Source organism: Ranitomeya variabilis, chromosome 2 (assembly GCF_051348905.1).
Source record: "Ranitomeya variabilis isolate aRanVar5 chromosome 2, aRanVar5.hap1, whole genome shotgun sequence".
In the NCBI taxonomy this organism is placed as follows: Eukaryota; Metazoa; Chordata; class Amphibia; order Anura; family Dendrobatidae; genus Ranitomeya; species Ranitomeya variabilis.
The window spans coordinates 732,971,848-732,996,878 of NC_135233.1; the positions used below are offsets into that span (position 1 = coordinate 732,971,848).

Here is a 25,031-nt window from a genome sequence, read left to right on the forward strand (position 1 = left end):
ACCTAACATTTCAACGCCCCCTTCGCAAGAGGAAGCGACTACAACAGAGGTGGTCGCATAGGTGAATATATGTTTTTTTCTTATTTTCAGATTAACATGGGACAATGTTTTAAAACAATAAAAAGCAGTAAACAACACATTTACAAATAATTATTAGACACTACCTGACAGGGAAGAAAAATAAAAAGTTTAAAGTGAAAATAGAATTTAGTTTTCTATTACACCCAGATATGTAGATGAAATACTGTGTGAAATGATCAGTAGCAGTAGTAGCTGTGCGACTTGAGGAGCGAATTGTGTGCAGAATAGACAAACCAGAGCTGGCACAGAAGAAATCTGTAGTGTCAGACATTGCTCACAAGAGGTGCAACATTTTTATAAGGTATATCACACACAAAATTATTTTTTATTAATGTTTTTCATTCTTTGTCTTTAATAAATACACATTATCTGCATTGATCTATGTTATGATCTAAAAACTACCACCACCTGGGCACAAGTACAGTTGTGTGAAAGTGTTTGCCCCCTTGCTGTTTTCTTACTCTTTTGCATGTTTTTCACACTTAAATATTTCAGATCACCAAACAAATGTAAATATTAGAGAAAGATAACACAAGTAATCACAAAATGCAGTTTTTAAATTAAGATCTTTATTATTAAGGGAAAAAGAAATCCAAACCTAAAGGCGCTGTGTGAAAAAAAACTAAAGCATAGGAATGTCTGGTTGATGAGGATAGCCTGGCTATTAGCTTTAGGTTAGGGAGATCACTTAGTACTGAGCCTGAGTTCTTGGAGCTGGGTGAGAATGGCTTGTGATGTGCTGTCTGCCCGCTCACGAGCTCGGCATCTGCTGGGTACCTGGAAAGTTAAAACGACATCAGTTCACTACACCATAAAAAAAGTAAAGACATATTATAGGCTGAGACTGTGTGCACAATTATTAGGGAATTTGTATTTTTGATGATTAACCCCTTCACCCCCAAGGGTGGTTTGCACGTTAATGACCGGGCCAATTTTTACAATTCTGACCACTGTCCCTTTATGAGGTTATAACTCTGGAACCCTTCAACGGATCTTGGCGATTCTGACATTGTTTTCTCGTGACATATTGTACTTCATGATAGTGGTAAAATTTCTTCGATATAACTTGCGTTTATTTGTGAAAAAAACGAATATTTGGCGAAAATTTTGAAAATTTCGCAATTTTCCAACTTTGAATTTTTATGCCCTTAAATCACAGACATATGTCACGCAAAATACTTAATAAGTAACATTTCCCACATGTCTACTTTACATCAGCACAATTTTGGAACCAAAATTTTTTTTTGTGACGGAGTTATAAGGGTTAAAAGTTGACCAGCAATTTCTCATTTTTACGACACCATTTTTTTTTTAGGGACCACATCTCATTTGAAGTCATTTTGAGGGGTCTATATGATAGAAAATACCCAAGTGTGACACCATTCTAAAAACTGCACCCCTCAAGGTACTCAAAACCACTTTCAAGAAGTTTATTAACCCTTCAGGTGTTTCACAGGAATTTTTGGAATGTTTAAATAAAAATGAACATTTAACTTTTTTTCACACAATTTATTTCAGCTCCAATTTGTTTTATTTTACCAAGGGTAACAGGAGAAAATAGACCCCAAAATTTGTTGGACAATTTGTCCTGAGTACGCTGATACCCCATATGTGGGGGTAAACCACTGTTTGGGCGCATAGCAGAGCTCGGAAGGAAAGGAGCGCCATTTGACTTTTCAATGCAAAATTGACTGGAATTGAGATGGGACGCCATGTTGCGTTTGGAGAGCCCTTGATGTGCCTAAACATTAAAAACCCCCACAAGTGACACCATTTTGGAAAGTAGACCCCCTAAGGAACTTATCTAGATGTGTTTTGAGAGCTTTGAACCCCCAAGTGTTTCACTACAGTTTATAACGTAGAGCCGTGAAAATAAAAATTCTTTTTTTTTTTCACAAAAATGTTTTAGCCCCCAGTTTTGTATTTTCACAAGGGTATCAGGATAAATTGGACCCCAAAAGTTGTTGTCCAATTTGTCCTGAGTACGCTGATACCCCATATGTAGGGGGGAACCACTGTTTGGGCGCATGACAGAGCTCGGAAGGGAAGGATCGCCATTTGGAATGCAGACTTAAATGGATTGGTCTGCAGGCATCACGTTGCATTTGCAGAGCCCCTGATGTACCCAAACAGTACAAACCCCCCACAAGTGACCCCATATTGGAAACTAGACCCCCCAAGGAACTTATCTAGATGTGTTGTGAGAACTTTGAACCCCCAAGTGTTTCACTACAGTTTATAACGCAGAGCCGTGAAAATAAAAATTCCTTTTTTTTTTCACAAAAATGATTTTTTAGCCCCTAGTTTTGTATTTTCACAAGGGTATCAGGATAAATTGGACCCCAAAAGATGATGTCCAATTTGTCCTGAGTACGCTGATGCCCCATATGTTGGGGTAAACCCCTGTTTGGGCACACGGGAGAGCTCTGAAGGGAAGGAGCACTGTTTTCCTTTTTCAACGCAGAATTGGCTGGAATTCAGATCGGATGCCATGTCCCGTTTGGAGAGCCCCTGATGTGCCCCCCCAATTATAACTGAAACCCTAATCCAAACACACCCCTTACCCTAATCCCAACAGTAACCCTAACCACTCCTCTAACCCAGACACACCCAACCCTATTCCCAACCGTAAATGTAATCCAAACCCTAACCCTATCTTTAGCCCCAACCCTAATTGTAGCCCCAACCCTAGCCCCAACCCTAGCACTAACCCTAGCAATAACCCTAGCAATAACCCTAGCCCTATCACTAGCCCCAACCCTAACCCTAGCCCCAACCCTAACCCTAGCCCCAACCCTAACCCTAGCCCTAACGCTTGCCCTCACCCTAACCCTAGCCCTAACTCTAGTCCTAACCCTAATGGGAAAATGGAAATAAATACATTTTTTAATTTTTGTATTTTTCCCTAACTAAGGGGGTGATGAAGGGGGGTTTGATTTACTTTTATAGCGGGTTTTTTAGCGGATTTTTATGATTGGCAGCCGTCACACACTGAAAGACGCTTTTCATTGCAAAAAATATTTTTTGCGTTACCACATTTTGAGAGCTATAATTTTTCCATATTTGAGTCCACAGAGTCATGTGAGATCTTGTTTTTTGCGGGACGAGTTGTCGTTTTCATTGGTAACATTTTCGGACACGTGACATTTTTTGATCGCTTTTTATTCCGATTTTTGTGAGGCAGAGTGATCAAAAACCAGCTATTCATGAATTTCTTTTGGGGGAGGCGTTTATACCGTTCCGCGTTTGGTAAAATTGATAAAGCAGTTTTATTCATCGGGTCAGTATGATTACAGCGATATCTCATTTATATCATTTTTTTAATGTTTTGGCGCTTTTATACGATAAAAACTATTTTATAGAAAAAATAATTATTTTGGTATCTCTTTATTCTCAGGACTATAACTTTTTTATTTTTTTGCTGATGATGCTGTATGGTGGCTCGTTTTTTGCGGGACAAGATGACATTTTCAGCGGTACCACGGTTATTTATATCAGTCTTTTTGATCGCGTGTTATTCCACTTTTTGTTCGGCGGTATGATAATAAAGCGTTGTTTTTTGCCTCGTTTTTTTTTTTTTTTTCTTACGGTGTTTACTGAAGGGGTTAACTAGTGGGGCAGTTTTATAGGTTGGGTCGTTACGGACGCGGCAATACTAAATATGTGTATATGTGTATACTTTTTTACTTTGTCCCGGGGGGGACATTACAGATCATTGATCTGACAGTGTGCACAGCATTCTGTCAGATCGACGATCTGCTGTGCAGGGCTGCAGGCTTACCAAGCGCCTGCTCTGAGCAGGCACTCGGTAAGCCACCTCCCTCCCTGCAGGACCCGGATGCCGCGGCCATCTTGGATCCGGGACCTGCGGCGAGGAGGGAGGTAGGAGACCCTCGGAGCAACGCGATCACATCGCGTTGCTCCGGGGGTCTCAGGGAAGCCCGCAGGGAGCCCCCTCCCTGCGCGATGCTTCCCTATACCGCCGGCACACCGCGATCATGTTTGATCGCGGTGTGCCGGGGGTTAATGTGCCGGGGCGGTCCGTGACCGCTCCTGGCACATAGTGCCGGATGTCAGCTGCGATATGCAGCTGACACCCGGCCGCGATCGGCCGCGCTCCCCTCGTGAGCGCCGCCGATCGGTGATGACGTACTATCCCGTCGGTGGTCATACGGGCCCACCCCACCTTGACGGGATAGTACGTCCGATGTCAGGAAGGGGTTAATAGTGATGAGCGAATATACTCGTTACTCGAGATTTCTCAAGCACGCTCGGGTGTCCTAGTATTTTTTAGTGCTCGGAGATTTAGTTTTTCTTGCCGCAGCTGAATGTTTTACATCTGTTAGCCAGCATAAGTACATGTGGGGATTCCCTAGCAGCCAGGCAACCCCCACATGTACTTATGCTGGCTAACAGGTGTAAATCATTCAACTGCGGCGCTAAAAACTAAAACTCCGAGCACTAAAAAATACTCAGAGGACACCTGAGCATGCTCGAGAAATCTCGAGTAACGAGTATATTCGCTCATCACTAATGATTAATTTTATTATTGAACAACCACAGAGCAGTCAGTCAAATAAAAAAAAATTAAATAAGAATATAACCTGGCAAAACCTTTTATATTTGCTGGTGCTCAAGTAGGGACCCAGACCTTTACAATAAGCTGAATGAAGACTTGGCACACAAGCGGATGAAAACAATATTAATGTGGTCCAAAGTAATATAAATCCACAAATTCAGTACAATGACTTAAAACGATTCGGTCATACAACTGCAACCTTCATGAGTGTACTGACTGCTTATGTTTAGAATATATAAAGAGGCCCGTCAGCGTCCTAGGGCTTTTATAGTAGAAGGCATAGTAGGCGCTTAAAGTAGGCCGTTTTGTTCAATCGGTATTGTATTAGGCCAGCGTCAGACTCAGCGTATGAAATTACGGTCCGTTTTTTACGGCCGTAATACGCTGAAATGTTCCCAAAATAGTGATCCGTATGTCATCCGTAGGCAGGGTGTGGCAGCGTATTTTGCGCATGTCATCCTCCGTATGGCATCCGTACTGCGATATTTTCTCGCAGGCTTGCAAAACCGACATCTAATGGATTTATGTGCTCAAATGTTCGTTAAAACATATATACAGTATCTATATATATATGTATATATATATATATATATATATATATATATATGTCATTGAGACACATATATATATTTATATTTAATTCAGCGCTAGATCATATCATAAAAGCCGATAATTCAATTGCCGGCTTTTGCTATCTTCTTCCCAAACCCGACAGGATATGAGACATGGTTTACATACAGTAAACCATCTCATATCCCTTTTTTTTTTTGCATATTCCACACTACTGTTAGTAGTGTGTATGTGCAAAATTTGGGCCCTCTAGCTATTAAATGAAAGGGTTAAATCGCGGAAAAAAACTGGCGTGGGCTCCAATTTTCTCTGCCAGAGTGGTAAAGCCAGTGTCTGAGGGCAGATATTAATAGCCTAGAGAGGGTCCATGGTTATTGGCCCCCCCCCAGGCTAAAAACGTCTGCCCCCAGCCACCCCAGAAAAGACACATCTGGAAGATTCGCCTATTCTGGCACTTGGCCACTCTCTTCCCACTCCTGTGTAGCGGTGGGATATGGGGTAATGAAGGGTTAATGTCACCTTGCTATTGTAAGGTGACATTTAGCCTGGTTAATAATGGAGAGGTGTCAATTATGACACCTATCCATTATTAATCCAATAGTACGAAATGGTTAATAAAACACACATTGTTACAAAGTACTTTAATGAAATAAAGACAGGGTGTTTTAATATTTTATTAGACTCTTAATCCACATGAAGACCCTCGTTCTGTAAAAAAGGAAAAATAAAAAAACAACAATATCCCATACCTTCCGTTGTTCAGGTCACGTCCCATGATGTAAATCCATCTGAAGGGGTTAAATCATTTTACATCCAGGAGCTCTGCTAATGCAGTCGCTCCTGTCTGTAAAACTTGGTGAATGAATGGAATGCAGGGGAATGTCCTGTAGTTACCTTGAGTCGCGGTGATGCGCCCTCTGCTGGATGTCCTCATATGAACTCGAGCGTGGGAAAAATTCCGAATTTTTTCTGCGATTTAACACTTTAATTTAATAGCTAGAGGGCCCAAATTTTGCACATACACACTACTAACATTAGTAGTGTGGAATATGCAAAAAAAAAAGGGATATGAGATGGTTTACTGTATGTAAACCATGTCTCATATCATGTCGGGTTTGGGAAGGAGATGGCAAAAGCCGGCAATTGAATTACCGGCTTTTATGATGTCTAGCGCTGTATGAAATATAAATATATATGTGTCTCACTGACATATTATATATATATACCTATTCTATGTGTAGACATTTATTCTACCTATTCTATTCTATTCTGTCAGTGTGATTTTACTGTACACCGCACTGAATTGCTGGCCTTTCTATAGAACACCGCTGCGTATTTCTCGCAAGTCACACGCATGGTCCGTGTGTAATCCGTATTTTTCTCGCCCCCATAGACTTTCATTGACGATTTTTTTGCGCAATACGGTGACAAACGCAGCATGCTGCGATTTTCTATGGCCGTACAAGACCGTATAATACGGATCAGTAAAATACGGCAGATAGGAGCTGGGCCATAGAGAATCATTGTACTGTATGCAATCCGTATTTTCTGCACCTCTCATACGTCCGTAAGAGCTCTCATACGGCCTTAGAGTTCTCACGGGACATGCTATCCACCATTTGTCCTAGGACGCTGACGGGCACTTTGGACCACATTAAAATTGTTAACCTTTTCATCCGCTTGTGCGCCAAGTCTTCATTCAAATTTAAAAATTTAAACCCGAAGCTCAAAAAATATAAAAGTGAGGTTTTGTCTTTATTAGGAGAAGATCTATGTGTGAATAATTATTTGGCAACTACTAGTGTTCAAAAAATTTAAAACATAACTGTTCACATCTAAATTGATTATTTTCATCTGTAAAGGCTTGCTCATAAGAGTGTATAAATCGGATGAGTGCAATCTGATAAAAAAAAGGGATAACACTCGGACCAATGTCATTCAATGAGGCCATGCAGATCTGCATTTTATTTCTCAGCCATATTCAGAACACACTTGGTACAGGTGACTTGTGCTTCACTCTCATCCATGCGGCTGGGGGGGCTGGGTTGTGTGCGGGCCATGGGCTGGGGCGGCTGTGCATGGTTGGACATTTATAAGATGTGATCAGCACAAACATTCCCCCCCAAATATCCAGTTGAGGAGATTGTTATTATTCCAGGATCTATTGTAAATAGGGATTGTCCCACAAGTAAAGTACATTTTAGGTTCTTGAGATTCAAGCTTTGGGCTGTTCATGGAAGATGTTCAGATCTTTGGCTTGGTTCATGGCCTTATCTTTGTGTATTCATTTATTTTCCTTTCATTCCTGAACAAGGTCAAGGTTTGGCTTAAGATTCTGACATAGGCAGCGGGCTAATTAACCCTATGTTATTGTACTTTTATCTAGGGAATGTGGGGCAGAAAAAACTTTTCACTCCACATTTTGTATTTTTTTACCTGTTTTACCCTTCTGGATGAGATTATAACCAATTTTGTTATACGCTTGTGTGACCACAGCCTTCGGCCATATTCACACTTTCAGTATTTGGTCAGTTTTTTACCTCAGTATTTGTAAGCCTAAACCAGGAGAGGAACAGACAGAGGAGAAGTATAACAGAAACACATCACCACTTCTACATTTATCACCCACTCCTGGTTTTGGCTTACAAATACAGGTGCAAAATACTGACCAAATACTGAATGTGTGAACATGGCCCTAAAATGAGAATAGTAACCAAACAACTCAAAATGTACAAAATACATTTCTGACATTTTCCAAAAAATATCAGTGACCAGAATAGGCACCATTCTATTCACTTACAGTCATAAGCCTTCCATCCATGGAGTCTGTCTCTTGATTTGTTGACGATCGACATTTTGGGCAGCACCAACCACAGTCTCCCAGACTCTGTTCAAAGAGGTGTACTGGTTTCCTTCACCGTAAATCTCCCATTTAAGAAGGGCCCAAACATTCTCAATAGGGTTTAGGTCAGGTGAGGAAGGGGGCCAAGTCATTTTTATTTCATCTTTAATGCCTTTGCTGGCATTAGCTAAGGCACTAGCCACGTAGTGGAGAATTTGATGCCCGAGATGCAGAACTGTCCAACATAAAAATTGTTATTCTTGAAAGATGCACTTTTTTCTGCACCACAGCTTGAAGAAAGTGTCATCTAAAAACTGGAAGCAGTCCATCAACCCAAAAAGGTCCGACACAAACATCTTTAACAGTACCAGCCCATAGCAGTACCCCACATCCACCTTGCTGGTGTCTGAGTCGAAGTGGAGGACTGTGCTCGTTACTGATCCAGCCAAGGGCTTGTACATCTTGTCCATCAAGAGTCATTCTCATCAAATCAGTCCATAAAACCTTTAAAAAAAATCAGTCCTCAGATACAGTGTGGGAAATAAGTATTTGATCCCTTGCTGATTTTGTAACGAACAATCTTTAATTTTAAGGGTAAATTAATTTTAACATTGACAGATAGAATATTTAAATTAAAATCCAGAAAATCACATTGTATAAATTATATACATTTATTTGCATTTTGCAGTGAGAAATAAGAATTCGATCCCCTACCAACCATTTAGAATTTTGGCTCCTACAGACCAGTTAGACGCTCCTAATCAACGCGATACCTGCATTAAAGACAGCTGTCTTACATAGTCACCTTTATAAAAGACTCCTGACCACAGACTCAATTAATCAGTCACACTCTAACATCTACATCATGGGCAAGACCAAAGAGCTTTCTAAGGATGTCAGGTACAAAATCATAGACCTGCACAAAGCTGGAATGGGCTACAAAATCATAAGTAAGATGCTGGGTTAGAAGGAAACAACTATTGGTGCACTAGTAAGAAAAGGGAAGAAATACAAGATCGACATCAATCTGGGGCGCCATGCAAAATTTCATCCATCAATATCCTTGATCATGAGGAAGGTGAGAGATCGGCCTAAAACTACATGTTGGGGACTTGTTAATGATCTCAAGGCATCTCGGACCACAGTCACCAAGAAAACCATTGCTAACACATTATGCCATAAAGGTTTAAAATCCTGCAATGCCCGCAAGGTCCCCTGCTCAAGAAGGCACATGTGCAGGCCCCTCTGAAGTTTGCCAATGAACACCTGGATGTTTCTATGAGTGATTGAGAGAAGGTGCTGTGGTCAGATGAGACAAAAATTGAGGTTTTTGGCATTAACTTGCGTTGTTTGGAGGAAGAGAAATGCTGCCTATGACCCAAAGAACACCGTCCCCACTGTCAATCATGGAGGTGGAAACATTATGTTTTGGGGTGTTTCTATGCTAAGACCACATGACTACTTCACTGCATCAATGGGAGAATGGATGGAGCCATGTACAGTAAAATCCTGAGTGACAACCTCCTTCCCTCCGCCAGGACATTAAAAATGGGTCGTGGCTGGGTCTTCCATCAAGACAATGACCCAAAACATACAGCCAACACAACAAAGGAGTGGATCAAAAAGAAACACATTAAGGTCATGGAGTGGCCTAGCCAGTCTTCAGACCTTAATCCCATAGAAAACTTATGGAGGGAGTTGAAGCTCCGAGTTACCAAGTGACAGCCTTACAATCTTAATGATTTAGAGATGATCTGCAAAGAGCAGTGGATCAAAATTCCTCCTGACATGTGCACAAACCTCATCATCAACTACAAAAAACATCTGACTGCTGTGCTTGCCAACAAGGGTTTTGCCACCAAGTATTAAGTATTGTTTGCCAGTGGGATCAAATACTTATTTCTCACTGCAAAATGCAAATAAATGTATATAATTTATACAATGTGATTTTCTGGATTTGATTTTTTATATTTTATCTCTCAGTGTTAAAATTAACATACCCTTAAAATTATAGACTGTTCATGTCTTTGTCAGTGGGCAAACTTACAAAATCAGCAAGGGATCGAATACTTATTTTCCCCACTGTATTTCTTGGCCCAGTCTTGACATTTCAACTTATATTTCAGCCTTGCCTCTGAGCACTGAACCTCTTGTTCTGGTCTCTTCAGGGAGGTTGTAGTTCTGGAATATGACAGCACTGAAGGATAAGGGTGTCCTAGTCGCTTCACGTTTGAGTCTTCTCATATGTTTGGCATTTAATTTGTCTCTTTTATTCCCCAACACAACTTTTGTGACCTTGTAAACTGTTTGCAACAAAACCTTTCATGGTTTGGTGACCGCACCCCAATATCTTAGCAATTTCAATAGTGCTTCATCCCTCTCTAAGACTTTTAATGATTTTTGTCCTTTCAGAGTAAGTTAAATCTCTTCTTTGGCCCTTTTTATCTGAGGAAAACAAGCTGCCTAATAATTCTGCACACCTTGATAGAGAGTGATGATATCCGTAGGCCACATCCTCCCTCATTACACAAATATACCGTACATCTCCTGATCTGCTTCATATAATTAGCATTCAAGTTTATACTGCTTGGAGTTGGAAAATCATAAAATGATGATATGGTCAAAATACTGACTTGACTAAAAATTGTGCACACAGTGTGAACAATGTAGATGTGCCATTATGTACAATGAAGTGGAGTTACAATAGGCATCGTGTATAAAAGGCTGGCAGTGAGTGGAGCAGTCTCTCTACTGTAGGAGTAATAGCAGTGAACAGTTGGACAGTTACAATTCGTCAGCAACTTTCTCTATCCTTAATAATGACATTGCAAAACTATACTGGGTATTCTACACGTCAGCTCCAATAACCAATATATATATTTGCGCATCAAGCCTCTAGACCAGAAGCTAATGTGATGGTTTTTGGCAGTCTAATTAATTTAAAATAAAGACATCAGATACTAATTCTCACCGTTTTAGGTCTCTGGAGTCTCCGCTCCCCATAGATGAGGGATTTTGCTTCTGTGGATGGAAAATACTGCAGAGGATCCCATATTTCTTGGTTGCAAGACAATGTTTCAGATGACATAAAAGTAGGCACTGTATAAAGAGAAAAATGTTAACTAAAAACGGCCTCTGTACAAAGTCATAGCTTCAGTACAGGACATTTAATATGCCAAGTATAAGTATTCTTACAGGTAGATCTGGTGTATATTATATGTACAGGTATTCTTACAGGGTAGGTCTGGTGTACATTATATGTACAGGTATACTTACAGGGTAGATCTGGTGTATATTATTACAGGTACAGGTATTCTTACAGGGTAGATCTGGTGTATATTATCATAGGTACAGGTATTCTTACAGGGTAGATCTGGTGTACATTATACGTACAGGTATTCTTACAGGGTAGATCTGGTATATATTATCATAGGTACAGGTATTCTTACAGGGTAGATCTGGTGTATATTATATGTACAGGTATTCTTACAGGGTAGGTCTGGTGTATATTATCATAGGTACAGGTATTCTTACAGGGTAGATCTGGTGTACATTATACGTACAGGTATTCTTACAGGGTAGATCTGGTATATATTATCATAGGTACAGGTATTCTTACAGGGTAGATCTGGTGTATATTATATGTACAGGTATTCTTACAGAGTAGGTCTGGTGTATATTATCATATGTACAGGTATTCTTACAGGGTAGATCTGGTGTACATTATATGTACAGGTATTCTTACAGGGTAGATCTGGTGTACATTATATGTACAGGTATTCTTACAGGGTAGATCTGGTGTACATTATATGTACAGGTATTCTTACAGGGTATGTCTGGTGTATATTATCATATGTACAGGTATTCTTACAGGGTAGATCTGTTGTATATTATCATATGTACAGGTATTCTTGCAGGGTAGATCTGGTGTATATTATCATATGTACAGGTATTCTTACAGGATAGATCATCTGGTGTATATTATATGTACAGGTATTCTTACAGGATAGATCTGATGTACATTATATGTACAGGTATTCTTACAGGGTAGGTCTGGTGTATATTATCATATGTACAGGTATTCTTGCAGGGTAGATCTGGTGTATATTATCATATGTACAGGTATTCTTACAGGGTAGATCTGGTGTATATTATATGTACAGGTATTCTTACAGGATAGATCTGGTGTATATTATCATATGTACAGGTATTCTTACAGGATAGATCATCTGGTGTATATTATCATATGTACAGGTATTCTTACAGGGTAGATCTGATGTATATTATGTGTACAGATATTCTTACAGGGTAGGTCTGGTGTATATTATCATATGTACAGGTATTCTTGCAGGGTAGATCTGGTGTATATTATATGTACAGGTATTCTTACAGGATAGATCATTCATCTGTTGTATATTATCATATGTACAGGTATTCTTACAGGATAGATCTGATGTATATTATGTGTACAGGTATTCTTACAGGGTAGGTCTGGTGTATATTATCATATGTACAGGTATTCTTACAGGGTAGATCTGGTGTATATTATATGTACAGGTATTCTTACAGGATAGATCTGGTGTATATTATCATATGTACAGGTATTCTTACAGGATAGATCATCTGGTGTATATTATCATATGTACAGGTATTCTTACAGGGTAGATCTGTTGTATATTATCATATGTACAGGTATTCCTACAGGATAGATCTGATGTATATTATGTGTACAGGTATTCTTACAGGGTAGGTCTGGTGTATATTATCATATGTACAGGTATTCTTACAGGGTAGATCTGGTGTATATTATATGTACAGGTATTCTTACAGGATAGATCTGGTGTATATTATCATATGTACAGGTATTCTTACAGGATAGATCATCTGGTGTATATTATCATATGTACAGGTATTCTTACAGGGTAGATCTGTTGTATATTATCATATGTACAGGTATTCTTACAGGATAGATCTGATGTATATTATATGTACAGGTATTCTTACAGGGTAGGTCTGGTTTATATTATCAGATGTACAGGTATTCTTGCAGGGTAGATCTGGTGTATATTATTATAGGTACAGGTATTCTTACAGGGTAGATCTTGTGAATATTATATGTACAGGTTTTCTTACAGGGTAGGTCTGGTGTATATAATCATATGTACAGGTATTGTTACAGGGTAGATCTGGTGTATATTATAAGTACAGGTATTCTTACAGGGTAGGTCTGGTGTATATTATTATAGGTACAGGTATTCTTACTGTGTAGGTCTGGTGTATATTATTATAGATACATGTTTTCTTACAGAGTAGATCTGGTATATATTATTATAGGTACTGGTATTCTTACAGGGTAGATCTGGTGTATATTATTATATGTACAGGTATTCTTATAGAGTAGGTCTGGTGTATATTATTATATACACAGCCTGAACACATGCAGGGATTGCCTGTTTGTTAGGGAATCCCCACATGTGTTCAGGATGTCTAACAAACACAAATCATGCAGTCACAGGGACCCAAACATAATATACGAGCACGCCCAAGATACTCGGATAACACTTGAGCATGCTCCGATAAGACATTATCTGAACACGTTCGCCCATCACTAATCTCCATGTAACGGTAAAATAATTATAAGAAATATGATGTCAATATCTACTGCCTGAAACTTTCAGGGTCAAAGATATACTGGAAGTGGGGGATCTAAAAAAATTCTAACAGACCAGCACATCCCACAATCCGCCCCCTCATGACTCATCATAGGGAGGTATGTGGGGATAACTTTGAGCTAATAAAAAAGCAGTATTTGAGTGTGTACTTGTCAGTGCTTGAAAGGTACAGCTCGTTGTAGGTTCTGTCCATTTTCCAATCGGAGTGCCTCCCTCTGCTAAGCTCTGAGCCATTTCCGTGACCTAGGTTTAGTAGTTTTCTTTTGTTATTCCTTTTTATTTAATGTAACAGAATATATTGTATTGTTTGTAACCATTTTTTATCATATATATATATATATATATATATATATATATATATATATATATATATATTTTATAAACACTGCCTACTTTTCTGGGTTAACTATATAAACTGTAATAGCTCTGTTCCTCTTGCTCTGTAAACCGCACCCCTGAAGCCATACACTACCTGTAGAGGTGTCCAAGCGGCCTGTATAAATTATTGGTGGTGGCAGCTCCAGAAATAGTTTTTTTGTTGTAGTTATTTTGTGTATTACAGAGCAAGCAGTGACCGCAATAGCCGGCCTAGTAGTGGAAGCAGCCGTGGTCTCGTTCATCACTCGTCAGTCAATTACGTAATTGTCCTGACGATTGGAGGCAGCTGAGCTGCTTTCCCTTGACATACTGGTGGCAGCGGTGGGATCTGTGTGATCTCTCCAGGGTCGTCTGTGACAAACTGGTGACATTGGTGGGTTCTGCGTGACCCCCCCGGCTATTATCTTTGACAATTGATGGCAAGTAGTAGGATATTAGTGGCTGAATTAAGCAATCATTCCTGGAACTAAATACTTATAAAGTCCTTGCAAGAATTCTGGGCAGAGTTTTGAGGATCAGACTAAGTGTTTTATATTTGGGACAATACTGTGCATGTAGCAATTACACCCCTCTCCCCTTTCTTGTTTTTCTATCCTATCTTTTATTTGGCACACTTGGCAGTTAGGGAGACTTGGTACAGCAGCTGAAGAAGGAAGCTCTTGCTCCCGTCTGCATTTTCAGACAGATTGACTACACTGGCAAAAACAGGCAGCAAATGATCACTGAGTTGTTGCAACAGGACCCATAGCAAGTCCATCACCCAAGCCCTGATGAAGATAGATGTTTTAAGTGTTTAATAGGTATTAATGTGGTATTTCCTGATGAAGAAGTCATTCAGATGTTGAAACGCATTGAGTAAACCACCTTTCTTTGTGTGAAACACTTTGGACCTTCAATTATTTGGCAGCGCGGACCATAGCCACGTTATCCCCTTCATCTATCTTCAGTACAGTCACTTGCTGACCCATGGATCTGCTGCAGCGGCTATTTTTACACGCTTTATCTATTGCTTCATCTGGTAAGAACAATCTGACTATATTAATTCTATCTGCACCGGATAAGACCCTATTTTGCGCTTATCTCTCCAGCAGTATTTCATAAGCCCTGATGAAGGGCAGGCAAGCCATGGCCTTGACGGCACTGCTGCAGAGGTCCCACCTACGGATGCAAGTAACATCGGCAACCAGGGTAGCTGGGACTCCAGCCTGCAGATGTCCCTACAGCAACTCGACGCAGACAATCATGAACAATGACTGAAGCTGATCCAGCAATTTTAAGAGCGAGCCGAGTGTCAGGCTGAATGAGAGGCTGAGAGAGCTGAACGAAAGGCCGAGCGAAAGGCTGCCAAGCGACAGGCCTAAACTGAGCGAGACCACCAGCTGACATGATCCTGAATCCAGAAGGAGCCATCCACCTCACTGAGCAGTGAGACCAGTAATGTCCACTCCTTTAAATCCCATCCCGAGCATTTTCCTGTCATGGACAAGGACGCGGATCTAAACACGTTTTTGAAGGGGTTTGAAAAGGCCTGCAGACAATACCAGTTGCCTGTTGACCAGTGGACGCAATATTTAATCCCAGGGCTATGAAGTAAAGCTCTGTAGGTGTTCGCCTCTCTCCCTTAAGATCATGATGGAAACTATGAGGCCATCAAAAAGGCTCTGATCAGGAAATATCAGCTGACTCCTGAGGTGTAGTGAAAAAGTTCCAGACCCACCAACGTGGACCTCATAGCAGCTACAGTTATGTGGTGGATGGGCTCAGAAACAACTTTGAACAGTGGGTCCATGGACTATCGGTTACCACGTTCGAGAAACTGAAGGACCTGATGATGAAAGACCAATTTCCAAAGCCTGTGGAGCAGCTACAGTTTGTGATGGAAAAGAAGCCAAAGAAGTCTGCCAAGACCACACAGATTTTAGATACCTATGAGTCGAATTATACACCTGAGGTGTGGAAGTCAGCTGTCGCCAGCTGGAAAGGAGTTTTTTTTCTTGTGAAAGGAGGTAAGCCGACACATAATCCCCCTGCCAGCCAGTCCTCGGGGGGTCCCGCACCATCTTCCAGCATCCGGCCTGCATATGACTCTCATCGGTGCTATATCTGCAACTGAACTGGTCACATCAGCCTCACAAGCCTGGAGAGGCAAAAGAGGAACTCAACACTCAAAGCCCAGAGGCCTACTGCAGCTGTTATTTTTGTGGGCGGGGCGCCTGGGAGGGCCCGTGAAAATTTGCAACCAGTTACTGTGGGTGACACCATCACTGTGGGGCTCAAGAATACCAGTGCAGAATGAAATCTCATCCGGTGATGTTGCTCAGAATCCCCTAAAAGGAGCAAGCATCGGAGCTAAGGGCAATGGCAACAGGCATGGGGATCATGAAGCAGGTGGTTCCCGTGCAGCTAACCAGTGTCACAATGAACTAGGACATGGCTGGTGGTAGCTGCCCCATGATTAGCACCACTCCTGAGGTAAAGGGGAGGGGGAGAAAGTTTCATATGCAGTCTGTCTGGATGGTGGGAAAGTGTGTCCCACAGATTGTCAGGGTGAAGGAAAAGTGTAAGCCACAGCCTGTCAGGATACTGGGAGGGTGTGTCCCATGGTCTGTCAGGATGGTGGGAAAGTGTGTCCCACAGCCTGTCAAGATTGTGGAAAGTAGTGTCCACAGTCTGTCAGTCTGGTGGGAAAGTACTGTCCTCAGTCTGTCAGGGTGAAGGGAAAGTAGTATCCACAGTCTATCAGGGTGGTGGGAAAGTGGTACTGATAGCCTGTTGGGATGGTAGGAAAAGAGTGTCCTCAGTCTGTCAGGGTGGTGGGAAAGTAATATCTCCAATCTGTCAGGGTAGTGGGAAAGCGGTACTGATAGCCATTTGGGATGGTGGGAAAGGAGTGTCCCCAGTTTATCAGGGTAATGGGAAAGTGTTGTAATCTGCCGGGGAGAAAGCCTGCATAGCTGCTGTCACCCGCCGTCAGTGTCCAGAACGCAGATAACGTGCTGCCTTCTGGAACCTCATCACCCAGTGGGATAACAGAACCAGTTACTGACTCCCAGCAGGTCCCAAAGGGCTGGGTTGCTAACCGTCCAGAAATTCCTGGACATTGTGAAAATAGGGCAGCTTTTTGCCCTGTCTTTAAACAAAACTTGAGATGTCTGTGATATTTTTTGAGGCTGAAGAAAATGACACTGATCATGTTCAATGTAATTATCATTTTACAGTTTACAGTGAATGCAGCCGATGTATTCATATCACAATTATGGGCTGACGACATGTATCATAACAATATGTAAGGTTTTCCAATGTATCCGTAAAAAATATTGTCTGTCAGTCATTTTTTGCTCACCTGTCGAGAAAAAATAAAAAGTCAAGTTGGCAACGCTGCGTCTGGGAGTGACGAGATGCTGCGGGTTCTCCCTGCCCAGCTCCATGTGTTTGTCTCCTGTATGTGTATATACCAAACCATACCCGGCTGTAGTTGTGCAGCCAGTGACTAATTCATAGTGCCCACGATTTTGACAGCGTGAATCCAGTGACTGATTCTCTTTAGAAGAGAAGGTGCATTGTATAAAACAGTCACTTCGGAGCTGACATTAGACTTCTGGGCACAACCTACACCCTGTATACCAACCAGCAGAGACTGACCAGGCTGCTTCTCTCCCAAGATTACGTGTAATTAGATACTGAAGGCAACACCCAGTTAGATAGTAGATCTCAATATCCTGCTTTGAATAGTTCTGGCTCCAAAATTTAACCCATTACAGACTAGACCTATTTTGAAGACCAATTGTTTTGTTTTCTATTGTTTTGGGGTTTTTTTTATTCTTTTTCAAGAGCCATTGTATTTGCATCAAAATGGCTTGTTTTTTCCCTATATACTTTTCATGTACTTTGTGTAGTTTTCAGTAGAGCAATTTAGGGGGTTCATGTAATTAGTTCATTTCCCTTTATTCCTTTTTTGTTTAAGTGACGGATTAAAAAAACAAACAAACTAAAAATGTAATTCTATTGTTAATTTTTTTCATACTGTTTTCCGCTTACTATAAGAGTACAATCAGACGGCCGTATAAATCGGACCACAAAGCACGGACTGGCCGTCGGCTCTCCCAACCCGAGCGTAACAGCTTCATATATTTCTATGCAGAGGTCACATTTGGGTTGGAAGACCAGTCCGAACACTGCGGTCCGATCTGTACTGCCGTCTGACTGTGGCCTAACTAATATATTACAGGGGTTATCCCACAGATTGAAAATACAACTCTGTAGAGAAATACACATCATACTTTAACCATATCAATGTAGAAAATTTTACTTTACAGTGTTATTGTCACCACTTTACTCCTTCACTAACATTTCAATTTCTGTTGCAGATTTTCACTTTTTCAATATAAAGAAGTAAAATCCACGCTGATTCAATGCAAATTTCCTACAGATGTGAACGTATCTGTAGTATTCCAAAGCATCATTGCCCTCCACTGTTATAATGACAGGAACTAGCACCTTTCCTCCTACATGGCCTAATATTCATCAATGGAGTCGCTGCTTACTATTATACTTCAACATAGACCCATCCCTCGTAGACTGTGAGCCTTCGTGGGCAGGGTCCTCTCTCCTCCTGCACCAGTCAGTGACTTGTTTTGTTCAAGATTATTTTTTGTTACGTATACCCCTTTTCACACTTGTAAAGCGCCATGGAATAAATGGCGCTATAATAATAATAAATAATAGTAATACATAAATCTTCCATATAGTGTCAGTTACACAGATGCTTTGAGTGCAGCTGAATCAAGCACATAATCAGATCATTGCGCAGCCTTGCACCAAGTGTCCTACACAAAACCCTGACACTCCATGTCCCCATACAAACAAAAAAAAAAGGTTTGTAGTGAAAATTCTTCTATTTTTAGATTTTTCTTTTAGAGGAAAACTTTCATACCTGCTGAATGACTCCTAGAAGGGCGAGACATGAGTGAGCCTGATGTCTTTCTGATTCCTAAAAAAAAAATAATACCTATTAGCTCTTGATTTATCCGGTTGCCTCTACTTCCACACATGTCCCCAGTTTTCAGGAACAGTTGGGGAGGCAGTTTTCACAGCAGTGATTGATTATGTTCTACCAAGTCCCTGCACGGTCAGACACGGCCATTACACAGTACACAGCAGGCGCACATTTATAAGATTATCTCAGCTAAGGAACATTTTATTTATAGACATCGCAATTGTGGAAATTATTACTATTTCAAGATATATTGATTAAAATCAACTTTGTTCATGGTAAAACCCCATTGAGATTAGAGTTACACAGTTAGGGCTCATACTCACTTGCGAGAAACTCGGATGAGTCTCGCACGGCAATACCCGACACTGTGTCGGCAGCAGCGCAAGTGAGTAGGAGCTCTAACTTTTACTTGCATGTCACGGATGCATCTATGTGTGTGTTGCAATGGAACGACATTCACTGTCATTATTTTGTGATATAGCCAAAACAATGCAGCAATCTTTGGCAATGTGATGTGTCCATAGACTAAATAATGCATTATAGTTCTTGGTGTGACTTTTTTTTTACATGAACGTGTTTTATATTGTGTTCTTACCTCCAGAATAGGTTCGCAGAGAGGTGGCCGTTTCCATGTCATACACTTGGCTCTGCAGTTCATCTACACGTTGAAAAGCATCCAGTTTTAAGCTGCGCTCCTGTAATAGCTGAGATTTTATCTATACAAAGTAATGAATATGCATTAGGAATTTCTACATATGTGAAGTCGAAGGGGTAACATTGCTCCTTGTGGAGAGTGACATACCGGCTCTGGCATGCCAAGGTAAGCAGGCTTATATGCCATGCAATGCTCCACTGGGAAATTTTGTATGCAAATTGCCTCTTCAAAAAGGAAGAGGACTTCAACTCTAAAGCACCGGCTATTGGAGGCAGCAATCCTACAAGTCATTAATGACCCTTTAACGACCTTGAAATGTGACTTAGGGCAAAAAAGGCAATTTGCATATACATGTGAAAACATACAGTGTGCAAAGCTATGGAATACATTAGTAATATATAAATATAAAAAATTAGACGTCAAGCTCTCACTGTGATACAATCAGCAAGTTCCATGTGTTACTCATGTACAGTGCCTACAAGTAGTATTCAACCCCCTGCAGATTTAGCAGGTTTACACATTTGGAATTAACTTGGCATTGTGACATTTGGACTGTAGATCAGCCTGGAAGTGTGAAATGCACTGCAGCAAAAAAAGAATGTTATTTCTTTGTTTATTTTTTTTTTAAATTGGGAAAAGTCTTTTCAGAGGGTCATTTATTATTCAACCCCTCAACCCACCAGAATTCTGTTTGGTTCCCCTAAAGTATTAAGAAGTAGTTCAGGCACAAAGAACAATGAGCTTCACATGTTGGGATTAATTATCTCTTTTTCCAGCCTTTTCTGACTATTTAAGACCCTCCCCAAACTTGTGAACAGCACTCAAACATGGTCAACATGGGAAAGACAAAGGAGCATTCCAAGGCCATCAGAAAACCCTTTCCAAGGAGTTGGGCCTACCTGTCTCCACTGTTGGGAGCATTATCCGGAAGTGGAAGGCTTATGGAACTACTGTTAGCCTTCCACGGCCTGGACAGCCTTTGAAAGTTTCCTCCCGTGCCGAGGCCAGGCTTGTCCGAAGAGTCAAGGCTAACCCAAGAACAACAACGAAGGAGTTCCGGGAAGATCTCATGGCAGTGGGGGCATTGGTTTCAGTCAATACCATAAGTAACGTACTCCACCGCAATGGTCTCCGTTCCAGACGAGCCCGTAAGGTACCTTTACTTTCAAAGCGTCATGTCAAGGCTCGTCTACAGTTTGCTCATGATCACTTGGAGGACTCTGAGACTAACTGGTTCAAGGTTCTCTGGTCTGATGAGACCAAGATCGAGATCTTTGGTGCCAACCACACACGTGACGTTTGCAGACTGGATGGCACTGCATACGACCCCAAGAATACCATCCCTACAGTCAAGCATGGTGGTGGCAGCATCATGCTGTGGGGCTGTTTCTCAGCCAAGGGGCCTGGCCATCTGGTCCGCATCCATGGGAAGATGGATAGCGCGGCCTACCTGGAGATTTTGGCCAAGAACCTCCGCTCCTCCATCAAGGATCTTAGGATGGGTCGTCATTTCATCTTCCAACAAGACAACGACCCAAAGCACACAGCCAAGAAAACCAAGGCCTGGTTCAAGAGGCAAAAAATCAAGGTGTTGCAGTGGCCTAGTCAGTCTCCTGACCTTAACCCAATTGAAAACTTGTGGAAGGAGCTCAAGATTAAAGTCCACATGAGACACCCAAAGAACCTAGATAACTTGGAGAAGATCTGCATGGAGGAGTGGGCCAAGATAACTCCAGAGACCTGTGCCGGCCTGATCAGGTCTTATAAAAGACGATTATTAGCTGTAATTGCAAACAGAGGTTATTCCACAAAATATTAAACCTAGGGGTTGAATAATAATTGACCCACACTTTTATGTTTAAAATTTATAAAAATTTAACTGAGCAACAAAACTTTTTGGTTTGTAAGATTTATGCATCTGTTAATAAATCCTGCTCTTGTTTGAAGTTTGAAGGCTCTATCTTATTTGCATCTTATTAAACCTGCTAAATCTGCAGGGGGTTGAATACTTACTACTTGTAGGCACTGTATTTCCCTTACCAGACATGTTTTGTTCAGTTACATAGCATCACAGCAGCTCACAATGACATCACCATATTATGAGGAAGTTATGAAAGAACCACTCCAACAAAGTGCACACCACTGTATAACTATATATAAAAGGCAAAACTTTAATTGATACAAAATATAAAAACACTTAAAAAATGCATGTATAGTGTTTTTATATTTTGTATCGATTAAAGTTTTGCCTTTTATATATAGTTATACAGTGGTGTGCACTTTGTTGGAGTGGTTCTTTCATAACTTCCTTGTGCTATTTTCATTACCACTCTTGTTGCACCCCGATTATTGATTGTATATTACCAGTAGTGCGCCAGTGTTTTTCCTATATCACCATATTATGATCCCACAAGAATAAAAGAGCAAAAAGTTTCCAGTATCTATTAAACAAGCAGAGCTTCAATGACAGATTTCAGAAAGAAGGTGGACAGAAACATGAGCCTATAGATGAGCTATAATAACTGTATATATTGGAGGAGCTGTGTGTGTTTAAGCTCATAGTGTGCATTAGTACTAGCACCACTGGGACATTACACTGTAATCTTGCATCTCAATAAGGGAAGACCTCCACAGACTATGCACCGCCAGCATTCTGTAGCTATCCAGAAAGTAGTCTGGATGCTTCTGCTGGAGAGAAAAATGACTTGCAATGTTAGTTTCTAAGTCAGTCTCCAAAAAGGAAAGAATGTGATCTTATGCTTGTAGGCCACTCACTGTTATTAAGGTGCTGTAGTCAGGACTAGTCTTAATAAGTTGGAAGGTGCCCTGTGCAGTAATTTATATTGGTGCCTAACCCTTCAATGGTGTCAATATAAATCAGCAATGAATAAACTGAAATCACATAAATATATAAAAGCAGTGCATAAAATGGACACACAAATATAAACCAGTAGTGAATAAACTGAGCACATAAATATATATAAGCAGTTAATAAAATGGACACACATACATATACACCAGAAGTGAATAAATGAAAACATATTTATATATATATATATATATATATATATATATATATATATATATATATATATATATATATATATATAAACCAGTATTGAATTGAACTGGACAAACATAAGAAGACACCAACAACATATACATGAGCAGTGAATAAACATGGAAACATGTAAATATATAGTGAATTAGTGAATTAAATGGGCACACAAATATACAGTTAAAAAACTGGACACATACAGTTGTGCTCAAAAGTTTACATACCCCAGCAGAATTTTTGCTTTCTTGGCCTTTTTTCAGAGATTATGAATGATAACACCATAACTTTTTCTCCACTCATGGTTAGTGGTTGGGTGAAGCCATTTATTGTCAAACTACTGTGCTTTCTTTTTTCTAAATCATCATGACAACCCAAGACATCCAAATGATCCTGATCAAAGGTTTACATACCCTGGTGATTTTGGCCTGATAACATGCACAGAAGTTGACACAAATGGGCTTGAATGGCTACTAAAGGTAACATCCTCACCTGTGACCTGTTTGCTTGTAATCAGTGTGTGTGTGCATAAAAGCTGAGTGAGTTTCTGGGATCCAGACAGACTCTTGCATCTTTCATCTAGCCACTGATGTTTCTAGATTGTGATGGGGAAAGCAAAATAATTGTCAATGGATCTATGGGAAAAGGTAGTTGAACTGTATAAAACAGGAAAGTGATACAGAAAGATATCCAAGGAAATTATAATGCCAGTCAGCAGCGTTCAAACTGTGATTAACAGATGGAAAATCAGAGGCTCTGTAAAAACAAAACCACGGTCAGGTAGACCAAAAAAAATTTCATCCACAACTGCCAGGAAAATTGTTCGGGATGCAAAGAGGAACCCACAAATAACATCAGCTGAAATAAAGGACGCTCTGAAAACTAGCCGTGTGACTGTTTAAAGATGCACAATAAGGAGGCATTTGAAAAAAAATGGGCTGCATGGTCGAGTCGCCAGAAGAAAGCCATTACTGCAAAAATGCCACAAAGTGTCTCGCCTACAATACGCAAAACAGCACAGAGACAAGCCTCAAAACTTCTGGAACAAGGTTATTTCGAGTGATGAGACCAAAATTTAACTTTTTGGCCACAACCATAAACGTTACAATTAGAGAGAGGTCAACAAGGCCTATGATGAAAGGAATAATATTACTACTGTAAAGCACGGAGGTGGATCGCTGATGTTTTGGGGATGTGTGAGCTACAAAGGCACAGGAAACTTGGTCAAAGTTGAAGGGAAGATGAATGCAGCACATTATCAGCAAATACTGGAGGCAAATTTGCACTCATCAGCCAGGAAGTTGCGCATTGGACGTACTTGGACGTTCCAACATGACAACGATCCAAAACACAAGGCCAAGTAGGCCTGTCATTGGCTACAGCAGAACAAAGTGAAGGTTCTGGAGTGGCCATCTCAGTCTCCTGACCTCAATATCATTGAGCCACTCTGGGGAGATCTCAAGCGCGCAGTTCTTGCTAGACAGCCCAGGAATTTATAGGAACTGGAGGCTTTTTTGTCAAGAAGAGTGGGCAGCATTACCATCTAAGAAAATAAAGAACCTCATCCAGAACTACCACAAAACACTTCAAGCTGTCATTGATGTTAGAGGGGGCAATACACGGTATTAAGAAAAGGGGTATTTGAACTTTTGATCAGGGTCATTTGGATGTTTTGGATTGTCATTATGATTTAAAAAGAGAAAACACAGTAGTTTGACAATAAATGGCTTCACCGAACCACTAACCATGAGTGGAGAAAAAGTTTCTGGTGTTATCATTCATATTCTCTGAAAAAAGCAGGAAAGCACAAATTCTGCCGGGGTATGGAAATTTTTGAGTACAACTGTATACTGGTGCTTCTCACAAAATTAGAATATCATCAAATAATTTATACAAAAAGTGAATCTCATATTATATAGAGTCATTATAAACAGAGTGATCTATTTCAAATATTTATTTCTGTTAATGTTGATGATTATGGCTTACAGCTAATGGAAACCCAAAAGTCATTATCTCAGTAAATTAGAATAATTAACAAAAAAAACCTTCAAAGGCTTCCTAAGCATTTAAAAAGATACCTTAGTCTGTTTCAGTAGGCTCCACAATCATGGGGAAGACTGCTGACTTGACACATGTCCAGAAGGCAGTCATTGACACACTCCACAAGGAGGGTAAGCCACAAAAGGTCATTGCTAAAGAAGCT

At 40.5% G+C, this 25,031-nt stretch overlaps 1 protein-coding gene across 2 annotated transcripts in view; it reads right to left on the reverse strand.

Moving 5' to 3' along the window:
- Nucleotides 1-628: 628 nt before the first annotated feature.
- The window catches only part of LOC143807719 (uncharacterized), a 345,126-nt gene continuing 320,723 nt past the window's right edge, over nucleotides 629-25,031 (reverse strand). For both annotated transcript variants that reach the window (XM_077289578.1, XM_077289579.1), the window contains 4 exons: nucleotides 19,714-19,834; nucleotides 19,056-19,112; nucleotides 11,044-11,171; nucleotides 629-858 (listed from right to left, as the gene is read on the reverse strand). In XM_077289578.1, coding sequence (XP_077145693.1) covers nucleotides 766-858; nucleotides 11,044-11,171; nucleotides 19,056-19,112; nucleotides 19,714-19,834 — 399 coding nt within the window. In that variant the 3' untranslated portion in view covers nucleotides 629-765. The remainder of the gene's footprint in view (nucleotides 859-11,043; nucleotides 11,172-19,055; nucleotides 19,113-19,713; nucleotides 19,835-25,031) is intronic.